The sequence below is a fragment of the Bolinopsis microptera genome, chromosome 7 (genome assembly GCF_026151205.1).
Source record: "Bolinopsis microptera isolate Bmic1 chromosome 7, MBARI_Bmic_1.0, whole genome shotgun sequence".
Lineage (NCBI taxonomy): Eukaryota > Metazoa > Ctenophora > Tentaculata > Lobata > Bolinopsidae > Bolinopsis > Bolinopsis microptera.
This window is the reverse complement of record NC_087078.1, coordinates 7,339,056-7,360,188: the sequence shown is the minus strand read 5'-3', so window position 1 is coordinate 7,360,188 and position 21,133 is coordinate 7,339,056. Positions and strand designations below refer to the sequence as shown.

Genomic DNA, 21,133 nt, shown 5'->3' with positions numbered 1-21,133 from the left:
TGGACTTTTGTTAATAATCGGACCAACCTTTCTTTCTCGAAACATGTATCCTATTGTATTTCATTATTGTATTAAAATGTAAAGATATACTATACATTTATCACATGCCTTCTCATGCGATATCAAAACTTTCGCCCACGAGGCTTGCCGAGTTAGCGAAAGTTTCGATATTTCCCGAGGCTTGCCGAGGGTTATATCGACATTTTCAATCACGAGGCTTGCCGAGTTTTGAAAATGTTGATATCGCATGAGAAGGCATGTGATTAATGTTTTATCACACTTTCTTTGGAGCCAAATTTGGCCGGGAAAGCAGAATTTGATCAAACGTTAGTTATAAATCTCACCAAAGCAAAACTAGACATGTCTAACTTATTTATGTTTATAATGTCCAAGCTATATATAGCTCTCGATAAGTTAGTATTTCAGATATTAAAGATACAATACGTCAAAATTAGAATCTCGCGTTTCACATTTATGACACAGTGAATGCTGTGTGCCGCGCTGAATTTGCTTTGTACTGCTACCTAGTGCATGCGATATTAATGTGTTTTCCGCCTATGGGTCTTGTACTTATGAGTCTAGAATATTCCGCCGCGAGCGCGTTTGATACGTAATTACATCCTGCAAATCAATCGATGTGAGGTGATTATAATACTTTATTTCTATTAGATATTTTTAGAGTCATTAAAACTGTAGATGTATAATGTATAGAACATCCGTTTAAGTGTTGATTATACATCACAGTCCTTATCGTATAATCTGTATCTGCGATGGGGTGAAAGAATTTCCTAGTTCTTGTATTTGAATAGAGCTGTGGGGTCATAATTAGTGTCTATTTATCAGTCCACATTATACACTACACTCCCTAATTTACATCAACAATATTATCGTCCGTCTTGATTCTTGATTGTCTGTTATTTCAGAATGATTTAATGCAACTTGTTATCGTTGACTTAGAATTTTATCGAGTATTCTGCTTAGTTCTTAGTCAGTATCCATCTTTACTTGCCATTATTTGCCATTATCTGCTTCGAGCTAGAAATTATCTGAACTGGAAATTATCAGAACATTTGTAATATTCAAATGTATCTCTTCAACATTTTAGAACGCAGTACTCCACCAGCCTATAACCACCCTGGTGACTGGTCATGGCCAGGTAGTTCACCCGTACTGTTACCAATATTGAATTGTCTAAAGAATGGCAGCACATTAATCATCGGACCTGTTTGCCCCAGTGCCCAGACTAATTTATAACCAGATTAGCTGATTAAGTTACGTCATTCGTCCCTTGATATATTTATATAGATAATATATTTTATAGGATGTTTTTATTGCACTTATTTGCACTAACTAAAATTCAGTTAAAACTAGTCCTGGGATAGAATTTTCGCTCTTTATTGTACAGAATCTATAAGTCTCTGTTTATAGATCAGCCACGAATTTCGCAAGCTAATCTAGGCGAAACCGGTTTGGAAAATGGAAAAGCCAAGTATAATTTCTGCACAATTTCTATATGGAATATGGCTCAAAGAAGGGATCAGAGGGGGTTAAAATTCAGGTCTGAAATGGCTGAAATCTGGCTTTGTTTTGTGTGTTTTCTTCCTTCGAATAGATCAAACATCGTTTCTGTGTCTACTACTTTTTGTGAGGGTGACTGTAGTTTGTTCTGACACTTCCTTTTTAATTTCAAGTAAGCGATTAAGGAAATTAATAAGCCTGATTGATTGTATCGCTGACAAGTACCAAAACGTTGTGCAACTTTCAAGTCTGCTTGTAAACTTTGATCTCGTTTTCAGTAACCTTAAGTCGCTTGAAACTCGTACAAACCAGGAAGTTTTTACTTTGTTTCATCATCCGAAGCCTAATTAGGTTTTGAACTATGAAGTGCAGTAAAAAAGCAACAGCTTGAAAAAGTTTTACAACAAAAAATTGTATTTTGCTTAACACATCTCAAACGCAAGGAAATGTTTTTAAAACAAGGTATAAATATATATTTTTCCTAAATCTGGAAAGTTTATCTGATCATTGCATTTACGGTCATAGACTACTTCAGGTTATTGATTTAAATCTTTATTTAAATGAGTACCTCACAGTAGTAGAACAGTTGTTGTGAGTGGGCTCCTTGTTCCTATGGGAATATCGGACTCTCTCTGAGCAACTGATTGATATTTCATGCCCCCGGGTGAGAGCCAGTGCTCCCTATCGGGGCATGTAATATCAATTCTGCTTTCCTGCCAAATTTGGCTCGAAAGTGTGATAATAGATATTACAACGAAATAGCGGTATACCAAATTGGCCCTTGATATTAACTATAACCGTGTTGATGGTTTTAAATTTTGTATGTTGTAAGTATTATATTTTAGTTTGTGAAGCGTTTACTCCTTCATCCTTCTCCTCAGCAAGACAGTTAGATTGTAGATTAATGATAATAATTGTCAAATGACGTTATATATTATATAACAGTTATAAATGTTCAATAGTTGTAGAGCGATTTCAAGAGTAGTGGTCCACAGGGGTCCGAAAAAGCCGTACAGGCACTTGGGTCCTTATCCTTGTCACTAATCTCAATTGGATTCGGTTTACACAAAACATGAACATTTAGACGTACACATTGACACGATATTTATTAGAAAGCAAAAAGTATAGTATAAAATAATACGTGCGTGCGCGGCTTGAGCCGCGCCGCATAAGAACGGATGCGTGCAGGGGCTGGAGTACGCTTACTGGGCCGCGCTCAGCCTGTCATTCCGCCAAATCTATATGTTAATGAACATAATAGCCTGGGGTCCTCAGGTAAGAGTACGCTTGTATGTAGATTAATGAAATGTTGCATTGTAAATATTGAGAATTGACGATATATTATGATCTAATAGTAAATTTTACAAAGCTGGCTTTGGATTTAGGTAAGATTATAATTTATTTTAAAAAACCACGGATAGTTTAAATTTATTTCTCTTTGTCGTATAATCATAAACAATTTAATCCTGTTTTCAAGAATGCGCGGCTTTGGCGGCCAGTTATTGACTTATACATTAAATTGAATTTTAGTGAAACAAATTTTAGTGAAACAAATTTAAAAGTTTATCCTTTATTTTACAATCATAATATAATAATATTTATAAGCCTCCGTTTTGAAAGTTTTAAATTTTAATACATTCACATTTCTATTTAAAATTCAATTTTATGTACAAGTCAATAACTGGCCGCCAAAGCCGCGCATTCTTGAAAACAGGATTAACTTGATTATAGTTATACGACTATGTAAATTAAAAACTATCCGTGGTTTTTTCTTTTAAATAAATAAATTATAATTTTACCTAAGTCCAAAGCCAGCTTTGAAAAATTTACTATTAAATCATAATATATCGTCAACTTTAAATATTTACAATGCAACAATTCATTAATCTGTAAACACGCGTACTCCAGCCCCTAAACAATGAAACTAATAAATCAATGAAACTAATAAATCAATGTTTTAGCTCATTTTACAAAGTCAAATATTTAAAACAATTAAAATTGTATAGTGCTCAATTTGTAAATGACTAGTTGATCTTTGCTATTGGAAGTTTGTCAAGGACTGGCAGCTAGCGGGGCAAGGAATGCACGGGCTTAGGGGCTTTTGTGCACACCAGAACACTAGCTCGGTAGATTTTTGGAAACTAGAAGGACTGAAAACTAAAATTGTTTTTGATGGAGGCTGAGGTATGTTTTTGAGAGGGACGGTATAATAGCTTGTGGTAACAACTGGCCTTTACTTTAATAGGATGAAGTTTTAGTTTTAGGACAGGAAGAAGGCATTAAGAAGATTTGCTCTTTGTTTACAAGGCAGAATATAAGCAATGTTGGTTATAATATGTATCAATATCTAGATCTTCGTTTATCAATTTTCACTAAATGGGTTTAAAATTTTAATAGGGAGGGAAATTCATCAACTTTATTAAGTACCTATCAAAAATAAATCTTTTATCAATGTAATATATTAAAAATCATAATCCTAAGTCTAATAATAAATCTGTTAAAAACACTTTCTCACTACACTGCGCTCACACACGTTAGTAAGACAGGAAGGAAAATGCACACCCAGCTAATTTTCAATTTCAAGATAATCATTTTGGATGTGTGGACCCTAGGGTAGACTTAATGTCAAAATTTAGATTAGAGCATTCGAAATCTTTGTTTGTCCAATCAAGATCAGCATGGTTATGCTGGTTGACGAGCAGTGATTGCTTCATCCTAGACTTCAGGCAGGCCACACTTAGACAGTAGTCACGTATACCAAGCTTAGGCACAATTACGTTCCAAATACGAGTCGTTCTGCTATTGAAGTTGTCAGGGGGGTCTGCTTGGCTTAGTATAAGGGTGGGTTTCCTACTTGAGCAGGTGAAATTTTCATGGAGGGAAATCGGAGCACGGAATTTCATGATTTTATAGAGCTCAAGGAAACAATGGTAAGTGTACAGGTTTTGGACGGCAAGTATTCCGTGTTCCTTGAACAAAGGTTTCGTGTGCTCTTTCAAGAAAAATTTTTTGTTCAGATTTTGGTTGCCAAACGGTCGAGCACGAGCACAGGTCTTAAATTTATCTAGGTATGCCTCCCTGTCGCCAAACAGTACCCTGAGACAATATTTTTGTGCTTTGAATACAGAACTTATACGAGTTTTGGCTGCCCCACCCCAAACCGTGATACAATAGGAGAGGTGTGATTCAAATAGAGTGTAATACAACTGGCGGTGTAAGAAATCTGGGAGGGAGCAGCGTAGGCGGCAGAGAGTTGATGTTGCATGGCTGAGAGAACGCCTAAGTGATTTTATATGTTCTTCCCAGGTTAGCTTTTCATCGATGACGACTCCCAGAAACTTAGCAGATGCAACTTGTTTTATTGGAAAGTTATCAATGGTTAGAGTATATTCAGAATTATTGTCAGTCTGGGAGGACGATGCTGGTTTAAAGTGAATGAAACAGCATTTAGACAAGTTGACATGGAGTTTGTTTGCTCGCATGTAGGAATATAAACTAGCTAAAAGAGAATTACCACGCATATATGCCTCCTTTTTAGATTTCCCAGTCACAAATATATTGGTGTCATCAGCGAAGGTGACAAATGATCCCAAATTGGAGCTGTTGGCGATATCATTAATATATAGGAGAAATAAGAGAGGTCCAAGAATCGAACCCTGAGGGACTCCAAACTGTATTTTCAAGGCGTCAGATTTCTCACCAACAACTTCAGTATATTGTGATCTATTTGTTAAGTAACTTTTTATAAGATCATTTGCCACCCCACGTATCCCATAGCCCTGTAATTTGACAAGTAATGTACCATGATCTATTGTATCAAAAGCTTTGCTTAGGTCTATGAATATGCCTAAGACATGATGCTTAAGTTTTAGAGATTCAGTTATAAGGTTTACTGAGTGATTAACTGCATGTGAAGTAGAGTGTGACTGCCTGAAGCCAAATTGTGTTTTAGATATTATACCCTGTGAGCTAGCAAACGAATATATTCTTGAGTAAATGATCTTTTCAAAGATTTTACCAAATATAGAGAGAGTAGAGATTGGGCGGTAGTTTTCTATCTCTTCAGGGTTTCCCTTCTTAAATACAGGAGTTATTCTACCAGTCTTTAGAACGTCGGGGAACGTGCCATTAGACATTAAGATGTTGATGTATCGACTAAGGATCGGTGTAATTACGTGAGATGATCTTTTGATTACACTAACAGGAATATCACTTGCTTTTCCATTTTCAAATCCTTTTATTATTTCCGTTATCTCATAAGGTGTACAGTCTTCTAACATAATCGATTTTTCATTAGTCTTTCCAAGGAAATCATAGAATGTTTTTATAGGGAGAATTGGTAAACCAGAGGCCTCACTGCTACTAAGTGTTTCATTGAGCTTAGGGGCAATAGAAACAAAGTAAGAGTTGAATCCATTGGCTATGACTCTACGATTCATGATTCGTTCGTTGTTTATGATAAAGGGAGGCTTAGTTTGCTTCTTTTTCTTGCCCCTGAGCTCATTGATTATCTGCCACGTTTTTTTTGCTGTTTTCTATATTTTTATGGATTTCATTGCAGTAGTACGATCGTTTGGCGACCTTGATAATACTTTTAAGCATTCTTCGGTAGTCACTGAAGACTTTATAGAGCAGTACATTACCCTCAGGGTTTCTATTTGTTACAGTGCTTGACCAGTCTCTACAGAGTTCATGTTTTCTTTCAACTGAGACAATGATTCCATCGGTAATCCACGGGTTGAGTTTGGGAGTCCTTTTGGTAACTTTTGGTACATCAAGCTTACAGTGTTTATCAAGTGTTTCATTGAAGCAGTCCAAGAACTCATTGAAGTTTACCGAGGGAGTCAAGTCATTCACCTTCACCTCGAGTTCATTAACAAAATTAGTGAGTTTGGAACTTGAATAATCATAGTAGCGAACATGTTTAAGTTTTTCAGTACTGTTTTCGGTAGGAATTGACGTGAAGGTGAATATAAAGGCATGGTCACCAATCCTATCATTCAATACACCGGAGAGAAGTACATGATCTATCTCTGATGTGAGGATATTGTCAATACATGAGTTTTTACAGTTAGGACGGAAGTGGGTAGCAAGTGATATAGTAGGATACATATTGTTACGAAGTAACGTGTCCTCAAATAGCTGGCTGGAGGTTTGTACATTGAGGAGGTTAGAGTTAAAATCGCCAAGAATATGGAACTTTTTACCAGCCAACTGCTTAGATATATCCTCAAGAGTTTGACAAAAGGTCTCACTACAGCCATTTGGAGGACGATAAGCAACCCCATATGTCAGTTTATCACCCGAGCTAAGAGTAATTTCAACAAATAAGCACTCAATATCTTTTGTACAGTGAGATAGATTTTCGATTACTACAGCATTCAGGCGATCAGAGACATATAAGGATACTCCTGTTCCTTTTTTCTTATCAGGGAATGGTACTTGACAAAATGTTGTATAGGAGGGGATTTGGTATAAGCCTTGTTGGCTTGGATCGATGTTGGTCTCAGCCAATCCAATGACATCAAAATTACACGGGAGGGTCTTATGTTCTATTAAAAAGCTGTCAAAATTACTAGCAAACCCATCTATATTGCAAAACAGAGCGGGCAGATAAGCAGAATTTTTATTTTTCTCAGGAAAAAGTTTGCTGATTGAGTTTGCTAGTTCTTGTTTTGTGTAACGCTTACAGTCTTCAAGTATTGAAGAGAATTTAGCTATGGTGACATCTTCCTGGTTGTTTGTATCATAGAATTTATCTGAATCATCATATCTTTGGCTGCTTGGAAATGGGCAATACCTATCTTCTATTGTACTACAGCAATCACTGCACATCCATAGACCGTTTTTGCTTGTAAATTTCGCGGATCTGAAGCACTTAGTATGAACAACTTTGCTGCAATTTTCACATTCTAAGAGTGGCTGGCCAATATTAATGTATTTACTACAGGGGTCGCACACATCTTTAATAAGTTTCATAATCATGATAAACTAAGTGGGATAAACTCCCACTGGTCGGGTGGCCTTCCTTTGTCTTACTCTCTCCTGTCTCTCCCTCACATACACCCACTGTTTCAGACATCTCACAAATTTAGCAATACCAAGCTCTCCGAGATGGATTTCATCACCATTTCTCGTGAGTTTCATAGCAAGCAACCCTTTACCGTCTAAAAAGTGGCCAACACCAAGGTGCCATACAGTCTGGTTAAAGCTAGAGTACAACATTTCATCAACCAAGCTGTTGAATGCCATAATGTTTTTATTCATCTTAGGGAGTCTAGACGGTAAAACTGCTGTGACAAACAACTTCGCCTTAGGGCACAGTTTCTGGATCTGCTGGATTTTCAGGTGGAGAATGTCTACCAGCTGGTGTATATCACCAGGTGACTGCACATTTTCAACTCGTAGATCGTTGGTCCCACAAACTAAGATGACGTTGCTATAACCAATGCAGAGCTTAGGGTCTATTGCACTGACCTTGTTGGCTTTAACACGTTCACCTGGGAAGGACTGTCCAAGGGTTCCAGTACCGACACCGAACTTGATGGGCTTGGTGTTAGAGTCGCCCATGATGATGCAGCTCCGGCTAAACTGTTTGCTCACAGTTCTCAGTGTGATGGAGAACCTTCCTGTCTGCACAGAAGACTGAGTTTCAGCAGGACCTGTTTCATCAATACCGTGACGATACCAGGCTTGTGACGATCGTGTCATCACATACACTGAGTTAGATTCTGGACTTACACTATGAACATACTCAGTTGAGGCTTCGTTTCCGGTCTCATAGATGCACTTAAAGCACACCTTCCTGACGTCGCCTATGCTGATAGTAGCAATTTCTGAGTTAGCAATAATCTCAGACTCATCGTCAGAGTGAAAAGGGAGCTTGCTACTAGTGGTGGTATCAACTGAGGGAGGGTAGTAGTTTATTAGGATGGAGTTATAATAAATAAAATTGTTATGCGGCGCGGCTCAAGCCGCGCACGCACGTATTATTTTATACTGTTTGCTTTCTAATAAATATCGTGCCAATGTGTACGTCTAAATTGTAAACGTTCATGTTTTGTGTAAAGTGAATCCAATTGGGACTAGTGACAAGGATAAGGACCCAAGTGCCTGTACGGCTTTTTCGGGCCCCTGTGGACCACTACTCTTGAAATCACTCTACAACATTGAACATCTATATCTACTACGTCATTTGGCAATTATTGTCATTAATCTAACTTTCTAATTAATTGCCGAGGGGGAAGAGTAAACGCTTCACATTAAAATTCAATATACAAAATTCAAAACCATCAATACGGTATTAAATATTATGGACAAGTCTATAGATCTATTTCGTAGTCATATATTCACATGATTTGCTTTATATTATATTATCTTAATACTGTAATGAAGTACAGTAGGATTTGTGTTTCGAGAAAGAAAGGTTGCGGTCAAATTATTAACAAAAGTAAACAAAAGTCCATCAGGGACTCCGTGGAGTCGAAAAAGGTACACGGCTGCTGTCTGGTGCTGCTAGGCATTTATTGATCAAGATGTTTTATTGTATTGATTTATAATGATTCTATTGTTCGTGACTAATCAAGTTCTAAGTGGAGGTATAAAGTGCTGCTCAAGATACTTCGTCATCTCATGTCCAGTATAATGATTAAGATAGTATACAATGCAGTTTTAGTAGTTGACCCATACAGTTAAGTCCGTCATAACTCACAATCGTTAAGTCGTCGGTCAATTGTCAAAGTCGTTGTGTGTTTATTCGTTGAGATAGCAGTAAGATAAGATGTTACGCGCGCGCGCGCGCGTTTAATCCCGTCGACGTGAAATGTGACAATGAAAACGCCATAGAATTATTATTTTCGCGCGTTACGTAGAGTTTACCAGTGTGTAATACTAGTTAACACTGGGTGTACACTGAGTGTAAGTGTAAGTTTCATATACAAGCCGTTGAATATTTCCAATTTTGAGTGTATCGTGAGCATGTTTTACAGTGCGATTGCTCGGTACTAGTGTGTTTGTGTATATATATATATCATTTGTGGAGTATGGTGTAAGTAATGTTTTTGGTTGGAGTGCAGTGGTTATATGTATGAGAAAAGATATATGGTCATTTTAGTAACTCACATAAATCAGAACTTGAGCTCATTTGTGGCAAAATTAAGCTCACACCAATCAAGTGTATCATGCTTGAATTGCAATTCTCGTAAGGCAATTTTCAATATATTCTTAAACCCGTTTGATGGAGTATTAAAACTTATCTTACTTGATGTTTGTCGACAGCTGTTCCACATGTAGGATGATTGGTAGATGAATTGTGAGGATGGTTGTGATGTAATGAAATAATCCTCTCGTCGTGGTGACCTGTTAAATGATGAGTACAGTGATAATGGTTCCTCTAACTTATTAATTTTGAATAGTTCTAAGAGACAAGTGTACTTGTACAGATTGTGGACCGTCAACAACCTGTGGGTTTTAAACAAGGGCTTGGAGTGTTCTTTTTGGTAAAAGTCCAACCCCAGTCTTTGCTTATCAACAGGTCGTGTTCGGGCACACGTTTTAAACTTCTCTAGGTAAGCTTCTCTATCCCCAAACAGAATTCTTATACACTTTTTCTGTGTTTTAAAGATAGGTTCAAGTCGGTTATTGCTAATACCACCCCACACAGATATTCCAAATCCTAAATGTGATTCAAATAGAGTATGATATAAATCCTTATAATACTGCTTTGGGACAATGTGTCGTATTCTGCACAGCTTTCCTACTTCGCATTTAAGTTTTGAGTTAAGTGACTGCGTATGTGATTTCCAGTTAAGTTGGTCGTCAATAATAACGCCTAGAAATTTAGCTTCTTGAACTCTTTTAATAACTACATTATTTAAAGTTAGTATGTTCTCGTCATTTTCTACTTCCTCTTTGGCCCGTGAGGGTTTAAAATGAATAAAACAACATTTCTTAATGTTAATATGTAATAAGTTTAGTTTCATATACTTGTACACAAATGATAGAACTTCATTTCCTTTTTCGTATAGTCTTTTGACACATGTGTCTTCTATAAATATGTTAGTGTCGTCGGCAAATAGTATAAACTTTCCTATAATTGATGAGTTACGGATGTCATTAATATAAATAATAAAAAGTAAGGGACCAAGACAGCTCCCCTGCGGCACTCCATAGACTACTGGAAGTTTCTCGGATTCTTCACCTAATACCGAGACATACTTACTTTTAAATACAAATAGAAATGTGAATATATTAAAATTTAAAACTTTCAAAACGGAGACTTATAAATATTATTATATTATGATTGTAAAATAAAGGAGAAAATTTTAAATTTGTTTCACTAAATTTGTTTCACTATTTATGAACATGATAGCCTGAGGTCCCCAGGTAAAATTTGAACATGTCCTACTAGTACCAGTAGGACACATTCAAAATTTTCATTGCATCAAAGTTTTTTCTGGATATATACTGCTTTCAGTCCTTAATGGTGCATGGCGACTTGTGTCACTCTCATTAGTAGAGGCTCTTACGGGCAAAAAGACGTGTTTTCTGCTACGAGTTTAAAGACTTTACCGCTAATTGGACACAATAGTATGATGTCTAAGAATCGATAATATGTTAAGAAGTATAAATTTGGCTTTATTAGTCACGTGCTATACCAATGCACGTTTTAAACTTTGACAGTCTATTACTCTAAGGCAAATAAAGTAATTATATTCATATTTTGTCAGCAATAAGATTACATTGTTTTCTATTTGGTGTGAAAATATGAGCTAGAACGGACATAATCTCGCTGAGTTATAGCTGTTTGAAATTTATGATGAACGCGCGGATGCCAATTGATAACAACTAAATGCTTTTGCGCGTAGTGCGCGTCGAAAATTTGGCAAAAACGCTTGCGGAGTGACAATATTCAAACTTCGATAAAGTATATGAAGTGGGTACTTCTCGGAAAGGAAAAATTTAGGCAAACACGATGTGACTATTTTTGGGTTGATTTAATACAACTGCAAAAAATTATTCAAACTTCAAGCAAAAAAGTCAAAATTTTTACCACTTTTTTGGATTTTTACCCCCAAAAAAATAGAGGGATTTTTCAAATTTTAAACCATCTTGTGCGGCTGTGTTTTAGCTATCTCCATGCAAGTTTTGCCGACATGCCAACAAAATTAACTTGTTCAAAATATCAAAAAACATGGTTTTTTGGCCTATTTTTTGCCCAAAAATCGGTTTTTTGCGATTTTACCCCCAAAAAGTCAGTCCAATCATCTTAAAACTACTTTTAATCGATTCTACGGTCAAAAATACGTCTAGTAAGGTGTATCTGGGGTCCCTAGCGTATCGAGCAGACAATGCCCGTAAGAGCCTCTACTACATCGACCTCACTGATTGGTCACTCATCTGTCATCACTCATGCGGTCAAAATTTTAGTCAAAACTTAACGGTTGATACTCGTAAATATTTGTTCCAAATATTACCAAATAGGACCGTCGACGATCACGAGTCCAACTCTGAACTCGGCGCACGTCCTGGTAAGTTATAAACCTACAAGTCAAAACCCCAAAAATTTTGTTCAAAGGGACAGCAGAAAAGCTTTTTTCAAAAATCTTCAAAAATCTCTTTTTTACTTGAATGATTTTCCGTTAATCAAAGCTCTCTTTGGGAATACAACGTTGAATACCTCAATTGTGTTTTGCGCCATTCACAATGAGATCATTTGCACTTTTGAGTCAAAATAGTTAAATTATGGGCGATAAAAATTAATATTTGAAAATGGTCTACTGTTAATTCACGATTTCAAACCTTTGGCGAGGCCCAATAGTGCATTTTGCCAATCTACTGGTTTTGCAGATTTTGCCTAACTACCGATATGTTGCAAGAAACATTATTTGATGCGCGGCGCGGCCCAGTTAGTAGTAGTAAGTAGTGCATCGCGCTACAAACTTTATCATTGATTGGAAACCTCAATAATTTTGTGGTTTTAGATCATTTACAATGTATTGAAATCATCGTATTCGAAAATAAAATAGTTTTTGCAACTGAAACTGAAAAAAGTAAAGTTATACAGATTTTAATTTTCCTGCGCCGCGCATATTTTTACTTATTTGTTATTTACTTGTCTACTGGCCTGGAGGTTGCGAGTTCGAAACCCAGTTGGGCCAAAATCTCAAAAACTGAAGGGCAGCTCACCAAACCATGGTGTGAATGGTAGTGGCTTTCATTAGAGCTGCGAAAATAACACGAGTGCATATGCCTTGGCCAGCGTCCCGACTATGCTGCAGGGAAATCTGTACCGAAAGGACCGTGGCCGAGCGCTACACGAAAAGGAGATCGGCCCCTCGTTTCTAGCTTGCTAGGTTCGCCATGTTGTTGTTGTTGTTGTTATTTACTTAAAAAATTGAGCGTCTTTAACGAGTTTTAAAATCTAAGATCCTTTGTCTATATTGTAAAATTATGCTATGTCGCGTTGTTGTCCAAATTGACTTATAGAACGTCGTCTGCCTGAGCATATAAATACGAATGGTTGTTGATTTCAAATTCCAGAACTTGTACATACAACAGTTCATTTTTCAATATTTTACAAAAGCAGTGACCCAACATAGATTTTTCTCTGTTGACCTCAAGACTCAAACTCATTGAAACAAAAATGAATATTGAGTGATAGTGATAATATAGATAGTCTAGATTTGAACTTGGAGCCACAAGGTTAAGGGTGATTTTGTTTCTCCCAATATTTGAGAGAATATATTGAGTTTTTAAATGGGTTGGTTTTATATAGGGTTTATTCTTTAATATTGAGTGATTAGCCCAATAACACGTTTTCATGCGCCACAATGTCATAAGAGACACTGCTGCTTTCTTCCTCCGAGAAGCAAAGTGTAAAGACGTAAGGATAGAACCAGCACTCCTGACAGTCCAACCAAGCTCATTCTCAAGGAAGACCAACACCCAGGATGAAGCCCGTCTTGATGTTGCAGTTGTCGGATTGTATGAACCCTTTGAAAGAACATTCTTTGACATCAAGGTCACTAGATAAGATCTATAGAGATCATGAGAAAGAAAAGAAAGATTTGTATGAAGAGAGAGTACTTCAGTCAGAGAAAGGATCCTTTGTCCCTCTAGTCTTCACAACCTTCGGAGGTATAATACCGCTCTGCACTTTGTTTGTAGATCGTGTCTCTGAGATGATAGCTGACCACAAAAAAGAAGCCAAGAGCCAAGTCAAAAATCATATCAGTTAAACAAAAATTTCAGCATCTTGAACTGCAAGACGTTTCCTTCAAACCTCATCCCCCAGAAAACGAGCTTTGAGGTCTCCTATATTTGTTTATCTAAATTTTGTAGATATTTTACTGTACTATTTTATATTGTATACAATTTTACGGACGAAATGACCCCAGGGGGGACTCCCAACCCACCGCTTCGGCGGGTAGTTGATGCACTGTTCACAAGCAAGAGCCACTTTGGTCCACTTGCTGTGAGGTGTCTCAGCTACATGGGTTGGGGGTCCCCCCCCCCCTTTTTTAAAAGCCCAATAACAACAAGACAAAGTTTAAAAGATTTGGCTGATATGACAGTTAGCAAACTTTAACAAATCTGAAACGTCTGCTACTATGGCTTAGTGGCGCAGTTCGTTAGTCGACCTGCCTTACTCGTGATATGCTGCTCAATCATGAGGTTGCGGGTTCGATCCTTGCCTGTGTCACTAGCCATGGCGTGAGCGGCGTTGCCGTTCTGCTAAGGGTTCCGATGGACCTATGCAATTGCAGCCCCCCGGTCTACTCAGCTGAATGCTCGAGAAATCGTGTGTGAGGGTTAAATGAGGAGCTGTACTACATGATCAATACAGCGGAGCCATGGGCGAAGAATGTGTGATATAATACCTTAACCGTTGCTGGCCTTAGTTATCGATACTATAGTATATGCAGGGAACAACGAACACTGTAGAACATATTAGATATGGTTGGAGGTTGGAGGATAAAGAACATGCTTTTACACTGAGCATGTGGATTTGAAAAGTATATTAATCAGTCCTTAATCTGTAAATCTGGTGGGTATACTAAGTTCAGATATTACATGTCACAGGACCCTCCAACACGCTGATTATAAAATTGCTGATAAGAGTAAAGAACAATATTCTGATGTTATGAGACATCTGACAACAAAGATAAGAATGTTTCTCTTTAGGACGGTTCGTCTGTCATCGAAGGGAACCACACACAAAGTTTTGTGTATGACTTGACTGAAATTAATATTACTATTTACTGATACTTAAAGAAACCCTATTTTATATATTCTGAACCTTTTAGGATTTGAAATTAAGTTCTTCATTATCAGGTAGAGATGACTACTCGAAGGTCTGCTCGAATTAGAATCCAATCTGGTTGTAACGAGGAGAATGGGAGTATTCAAGTGGCTGAAGTAACTAGCTCAAGTCAAAGTCAAGTGGAGGTGTGTTCTATTTACATTTTACACCATTCTTTAGGCGTAATTTCTAAACTAATCTAATATTTATCCACTGGTCCTGCTCTAGAAAATTAAAAGTAATTGATATAATGATGCATGGGGGTAGGAGTAAGAATTCAGAGCAAGTGTGCTCTAACATGGAGTGACTGGTTTTCCCATTTCTCAATCATATAGCACAGTCCTATTTACTTTTGCCTGCCCTAACCAGCTGCAGCTGGGCCTGAGCATTTTTTCAACCTGAACATTCTTTGTCGTCATTGTTTTTTATACAGGTGTGTTGCTGTATAATTCTGTATTATTTAAAGTTTTAACGTGCATAATTGCAGGATTGTGACAGCGCTGACCTACAGGTGGAGCAAAACCTCGATGAGAAAAAAGACATAAATATTTCGATAGGAAATGAAAGTTCAGATAGTGAGAGTGAAACACCAGAGGAGGTATCTTTTGCAAAGTCAAAAGAAGTATTCATGGAAGAGTCAGATGCAATAAGGTTTTTATTCTACAATACCAGCTTTCGATAATTACGTAATATTTTAACACAATTCGTAATACCTATACCTTAGTCGGTAATATTATGGGTGGGAAAATTATGGGTGTTAAAAATATGGACTGTTACAAATATGGTTCTGTGGCCCGAAAAGGACCAAATTAGACCCCCCATAATATTACCGACTAAAGTATATAATATGCTTCTGCAATATGCTTTCTATGGAATAAGTTATCATCAAAAATGAATTCTTGTTACCAATAAGCATAAATCAAACTGACAATGTTTTTAGGAACGCTAAAGAGTTTTTAAGAGTCAATAAGAAAAGGCGTGTATTATCCTCGACTGTTCTATCAGCTGTTTCTAAACAAGAATTTAAAGGTGGGTTTGTTTATCACAACTTTTAAATTTGCTATTGATTATATCTGGACCTTGTTTGAAAATTCTGGAGTCATCAAACACCAAACAATTTGTGACTAATTTGTCTGTGATTTCAGAAAATGAACAATCAGATGGAGAGAAAGAAGAAGTTTATTCGTCAATAGGCACAGAAGCAGAGGTGGATGTGCCTAGAATCAGAGCAGTATCATTAAAATCATTGCACAGCAAATATGAGCTAAATGAAGACGTTATAACTGTACAAAAGTATGCTGTTAAAAAATCTAAATTCAGCAAAGTGAAACTTGGTCCTGCAGCTCAGTTTTTAGTCAAACGGGATTAATTTTAATATTTTAAAGTTTTTAAAATCCATTTACATTTCTATTAGATAAGCCGAATAAATTTCTTGTTCTTGGTTGGGACATCAATTCTTGTGACAATCTAACAATATATAATGAACGCTGATTTATTTATTATCGAAATTGCATTATTATTTGGTTATAATCTTTTTTTAAGATCTGGAATTGAAACGAAATTATACTAAAAATCTAGCCTAGTACTTAAAGTTCCAAGTTAGACAACAATCATTAGGAACATAACTACAAGATTTAATTAAAAATGACAATTACATTTTTAACCAGTGCTCTTAAATGTAGAATAAATGTTATTGTAAATTGAGGATCAAGCTGGAGTTCATTCGATATTTAAAATCGTAAAATTCTTAAATCGTACCACCGTTCGATCTGCTGATTGCTGAAGGTACAAGTAGTCAGTTTTTCTGGCCTCCGCATGCAGTCATGACATTGATGTTATATACCGTCATGGGCTGCTTCTTCCAGTATCACGTCTATGTATTACAATTATTACGCTGAATTAATATAACTACTACGGTGCTGTCTTGTTATTCTGATCCCTGTCGTTATAATATAGGTGAATGATACTCTGACATGTGAGACACAATAAGAAGGATAATGAGGATAAGTATAAGAATCCCAAGTTGGTACACTAAGACTTCGGAGAAAGAAAAGGCTTACACTCAATATGAGGTTCAAATACAGGTAAGATCTTAAAATAATCTATAAATTAATAACGTTAACGGGACAGGAGGAGCAAAGTTAGAATGTTTTCTGTCGTCAGAAGCGCGTCATGCAGGACAGGATATACCAGCATATCAATTAATGGTAATTGTAACTAATTGCATCCAAGATACCGTTCATATGATCTGTTTACCATCATGACGTCACGAGTAGTTTGTGGACCAGTCTGCAGACAGCTGCACGTTCCGTTTTATGGAAAAGATAGATAAGATCAATGAAACACGTTATGAACATAACATGTCAATATTAATAATTATTAATCGCTGTGATTAATTATTATAATTAACTAATTAACCAGCATTCTCTCACAGTTGGACGAAGATCACTACACCAGAAAACTACGTTACAGTACATTCAGAGATCTACATAAGAAACTCAGTGTAAAGGTAGGGTTAAACGAAAATATTCTGTAGAAAAGTTTCGTCGGCGAATTACTCATTTATTCAGCAAAATAACCCACCTTCTTCTAACGCATAGTATAAATTAGTAGTAGTACAAATCATGAACAACTGAGCAATCATATTATTATCATTCAACGGGATTGTGCAGCCTAAATTATTGAGTTATTAATACCTTGATGCGGTAATCTGTGCTCATGATACAAATGGTCCCCTCATACAGATAGTCCCCTCATTTATTGCACGCATTTCTATATCATGCGATGTGTGTTGAAGATAATAGATGTGATACGTCACTGTGAATCTGGGTTTGGATTGGTCAATAGTGGTTCAGCTGATTAGTTAATTACTGTCAAGTGTCACGTGTCAAAAAAATATGCCCTACCTTTATATCAGAATTCACATTTTGAACCTGATTCTCTCTAAAAACTCACGGCTGTTTAGTTATGTAATTTAAAGAGACTTTTGAGAATACTGCATCATGTGTTCCGTTAAGAGCAATGAGAAGACATTTTTGGCTAACGATTTATAGAGCAAAAAGTGTTTCTAATCACACCGTAAATCACAACATCTATAATAATATCGTCTAACCTAACATGGTAACAGTTTGTTTTCCATCGCTTGATTTAGTCACCCTACGGTCTAGTCACCTAACATTAACGTCACCATTACCCATAATCCCTGCGCGGTCGCTTTTAAAACATCTCCTATTTCAGCACAAGAACCTACCGTTTCCCAATCGCCGTATCGTCGCCAACAACCAGCACCCCCGCTTTATCGAGTCACGCCGCACAGCACTGGAGGAGTTCTTGTGTGAGGTGATAGCTCTTCAACCCATACCCAGCACCCTGTGGAGCTATCTCGACATTGATACCTCCGAGGTTGGTTTCGGGTTTTGAGACGCTGTTTTTAGTTCTAGAATCTGTCACTATGGCAGGAACTATTGTGTCATGTGCAGTTTTAGAAATAGCCTTTGCAAATTCCAAATTGCTTCAATGACTTCATCCAATTAAGAACATTCTACTACGTGATATAGAATGTGATATAGAACTTTCGATTAAATAATATATCACAATAACGCGTATGAGTATGACGGCACTGTGAAAATGCTGATAAAATCATACGATGATCAAACGACCCCCAGTCCCCCACGTGACCTCCAACGCGACGTGTTATCCTCTCTCACTATAAATCTACCAGATAAAGAAGAAAAACTCAAAGTTGCCGGAGATGGTTGCAGTACGAGAGCAGGGGATGAACCCTGTACCAGCTCCCATCTTGAGGGGGGTCTCCACTGGAATCAGAATTAGGAACCACTGTTGAAGTGAAAGGTGTCGTCTGATATTTACTGATATTTACTCGTAATTACTTGATCATATTGACAGATCGTTGTTTTAACTTGATTTATTGATGTGTTGCGTCGCTGTTATTAAGGACAACTGTCACTTTGATGAGGTTATTGTTTATTAGTTCGGTTGTTTTAGAGTTGGACTCATATATCCGTAACCCTATTGGACTGCAAATAAGTCTGGTTTAATGCGTCGTAATCTGGTTACAGTGTCAACGATCACTAGTTCACGTTTACTTAATGGCGTTTTCTGGTCAAAAAAGGATTTTTGGCGATGTTTTAAGTTTATTTTAATTGTGGTTGTAACGTACGCGGGTTATTATCGTTCGGTTGCAAATTTCCCGACATATGTAACTCAATGAGGAGGGTCGGTGGCAAATTGAGACTTTATGTTGCAGAGGGTGCATTGCCCCCTCGATTTAGTTTAGGAGGTACCAACCCCTCTACTGGTTACAGGCTTGCCAATTGGCGACTCTGTTGAAAAAGGGGCACGCTAGCTTTGCGACCACTATTTCTGTTTTAAAGCGGGGAATTTGTAAAAAACGTCAGCGACAAACCGAGCTCGAAAAAATTGGAGTTTTATTTAAGATATAATTAATTCCGGGTAGAGAGGCGGAACATACGACTGATTGGTAAATAACTGTGTTAAAATTCCAGCTCCCCACCTATAAGTCACCGTCACCCGATTTGGCACGATTCTGTTTGGATGTTTTGAAAGAGGTTTACTAGACCACGCAACTTTACTTCATGGCCCTGATAACACATAGCTAACTGAGTTCTGCTAATATAACATGCCACCTCAAACCAAGATCTTGCCAAAAACGAAAACTTCGGAAGAATGTTATTGAGTTTCCAAGAGGAATGAAGGATGAAGCTGATTTAGAATGGAAGTCACCGCTATAATTCCTTGGTATTTCCCTCATTCTCCATTATCTATATCATGTGATAGGACTGTTACTATGGTTCCCGTAAATAACGTAGATCAGCAACAACGGCCCCAACATTCCGTCTTTTATCAACATTTCTTTCCATTCTACGCGGCTATTTTTTAATTAGCTTTTAAAATTTGAAAAATGTAAACATCAACCCACGTACTAGTTAACGGATTCACTCATTAATTCTTAAACTATAGTCTTTAAGACTGTATGCAACTGCATTAAACATTCCGATGTCCCCAATTAACTATGTAAATCTAAGCGCAGATCCCAGAAAATATCGCAAAACCTACCCTGAAACGTTTTTAAATTCTTGATAATTCGTATAAATTGTCGGCTATTTTGGCTGATTGATGAGTTAGTTTGTTGGTACCTGGTAAGCTGGTTGTTTGTTTATTTGAGACAATGTTAGCCAGTTGGTCCAGGTCATTGTGTGAGACCGTATTAAATATTATATCAGTTTGACGCTTCACTGTCTGAATATATTTAGTGAACGCAATTTTTATTAGATTTTCCGTTGAAGGAATTCTTTTCTCGGGTAACCCTATTATGATAAATTCTTTACGCTGTTGTGGATTTTAAGGCTAAATATTGTTAAAAAGTTAGGCGATCCCCATGATTAACGAACTGTGCTATTTTACGGCTCACGACTTGTGAATTTTCTATTGAAATTTTAACGGTTACGAAAATAACTTTCCTGGAAAAGTGCCCTAATTGCGAGTCCATTGATAATTAAAGGCGTGGATACTTGCCAGAAAAGTTAATAACATTTATCCTTAATTTACAATGTTGACTTGACGTACCCTTCAAAGTATAACGCATTTAACGATATTAAATTTGTCACCGTAATTGGATTTGCGTGATTTTTATAGGTATTGACGGGCCGATAAAGTACTAATATCAGCTGCAATGCAGATGACTTCACACTCTTTTGTTATACGCCCCTTCCCAATAATTTTAAAAGCGCCTGAAATCTTTCTAGGAATGTAATATTTTTGTTAATATTTTGTAAGTTTATGTGCTGTTTGTTGAATAGTTTAATGTAAACAAAACTTCAATTTTTCTTGTAAACTACGACTTTTTTATTTTGATATATCAGTGCCGTTTGTAATATCAAATGGAATGACATCTGTTTGAAGAACCGAAAATTAAAAGTGTGCCTGGTGGCGGTCGTAACTAATGCTCACTACTACACTATTTTGAAATACCAGTAGATTACAGTGAAATATCAAATTCCGGACCAGAAAAAGATAAGGAACTTAAAACCCGGACAGAAAATAAGGTTAAGAAAGAACGAGATTACCGACATTTAACACTATTAAATAAAATGGTTCCAGCTGTTTCCATATTTCCACCCTCACGTATACAGACTACAGAGTAATATGGTTCACGTACAGAGTATGGTTCGTTTGTCAAATTTGTCAAATCTTTAATATATTGACATATACGTTTTACTAGCCCTAAAGTACACTTGTTGTGCAATAATCTGATTTACATTGTAACTATAT

At 36.9% G+C, this 21,133-nt stretch overlaps 3 protein-coding genes across 5 annotated transcripts in view; 2 read left to right on the top strand and 1 right to left on the bottom strand.

Moving 5' to 3' along the window:
- LOC134818284 (RNA-binding protein 25-like) overlaps positions 1–21,133 on the bottom strand; it is a 58,809-nt gene that overhangs the window by 36,064 nt on the left and 1,612 nt on the right. The gene's annotated exons all lie outside the window — the stretch shown is intronic.
- LOC134818536 (uncharacterized) lies at positions 14,858–16,329 on the top strand. The gene is made up of 4 exons (XM_063828151.1): positions 14,858–14,967; positions 15,309–15,472; positions 15,762–15,850; positions 15,967–16,329. Exons 1-4 carry the CDS (start codon positions 14,860–14,862, stop codon positions 16,188–16,190), a joined length of 585 nt encoding a protein of 194 aa, XP_063684221.1. The 5' UTR covers positions 14,858–14,859; the 3' UTR covers positions 16,191–16,329.
- LOC134818196 (uncharacterized) lies at positions 16,782–20,754 on the top strand. The gene is made up of 4 exons (XM_063827637.1): positions 16,782–16,905; positions 17,256–17,330; positions 18,059–18,223; positions 18,543–20,754. The coding sequence occupies exons 1-4, from the start codon at positions 16,819–16,821 to the stop codon at positions 18,663–18,665; spliced, it is 450 nt and encodes a 149-aa protein (XP_063683707.1). The 5' UTR covers positions 16,782–16,818; the 3' UTR covers positions 18,666–20,754.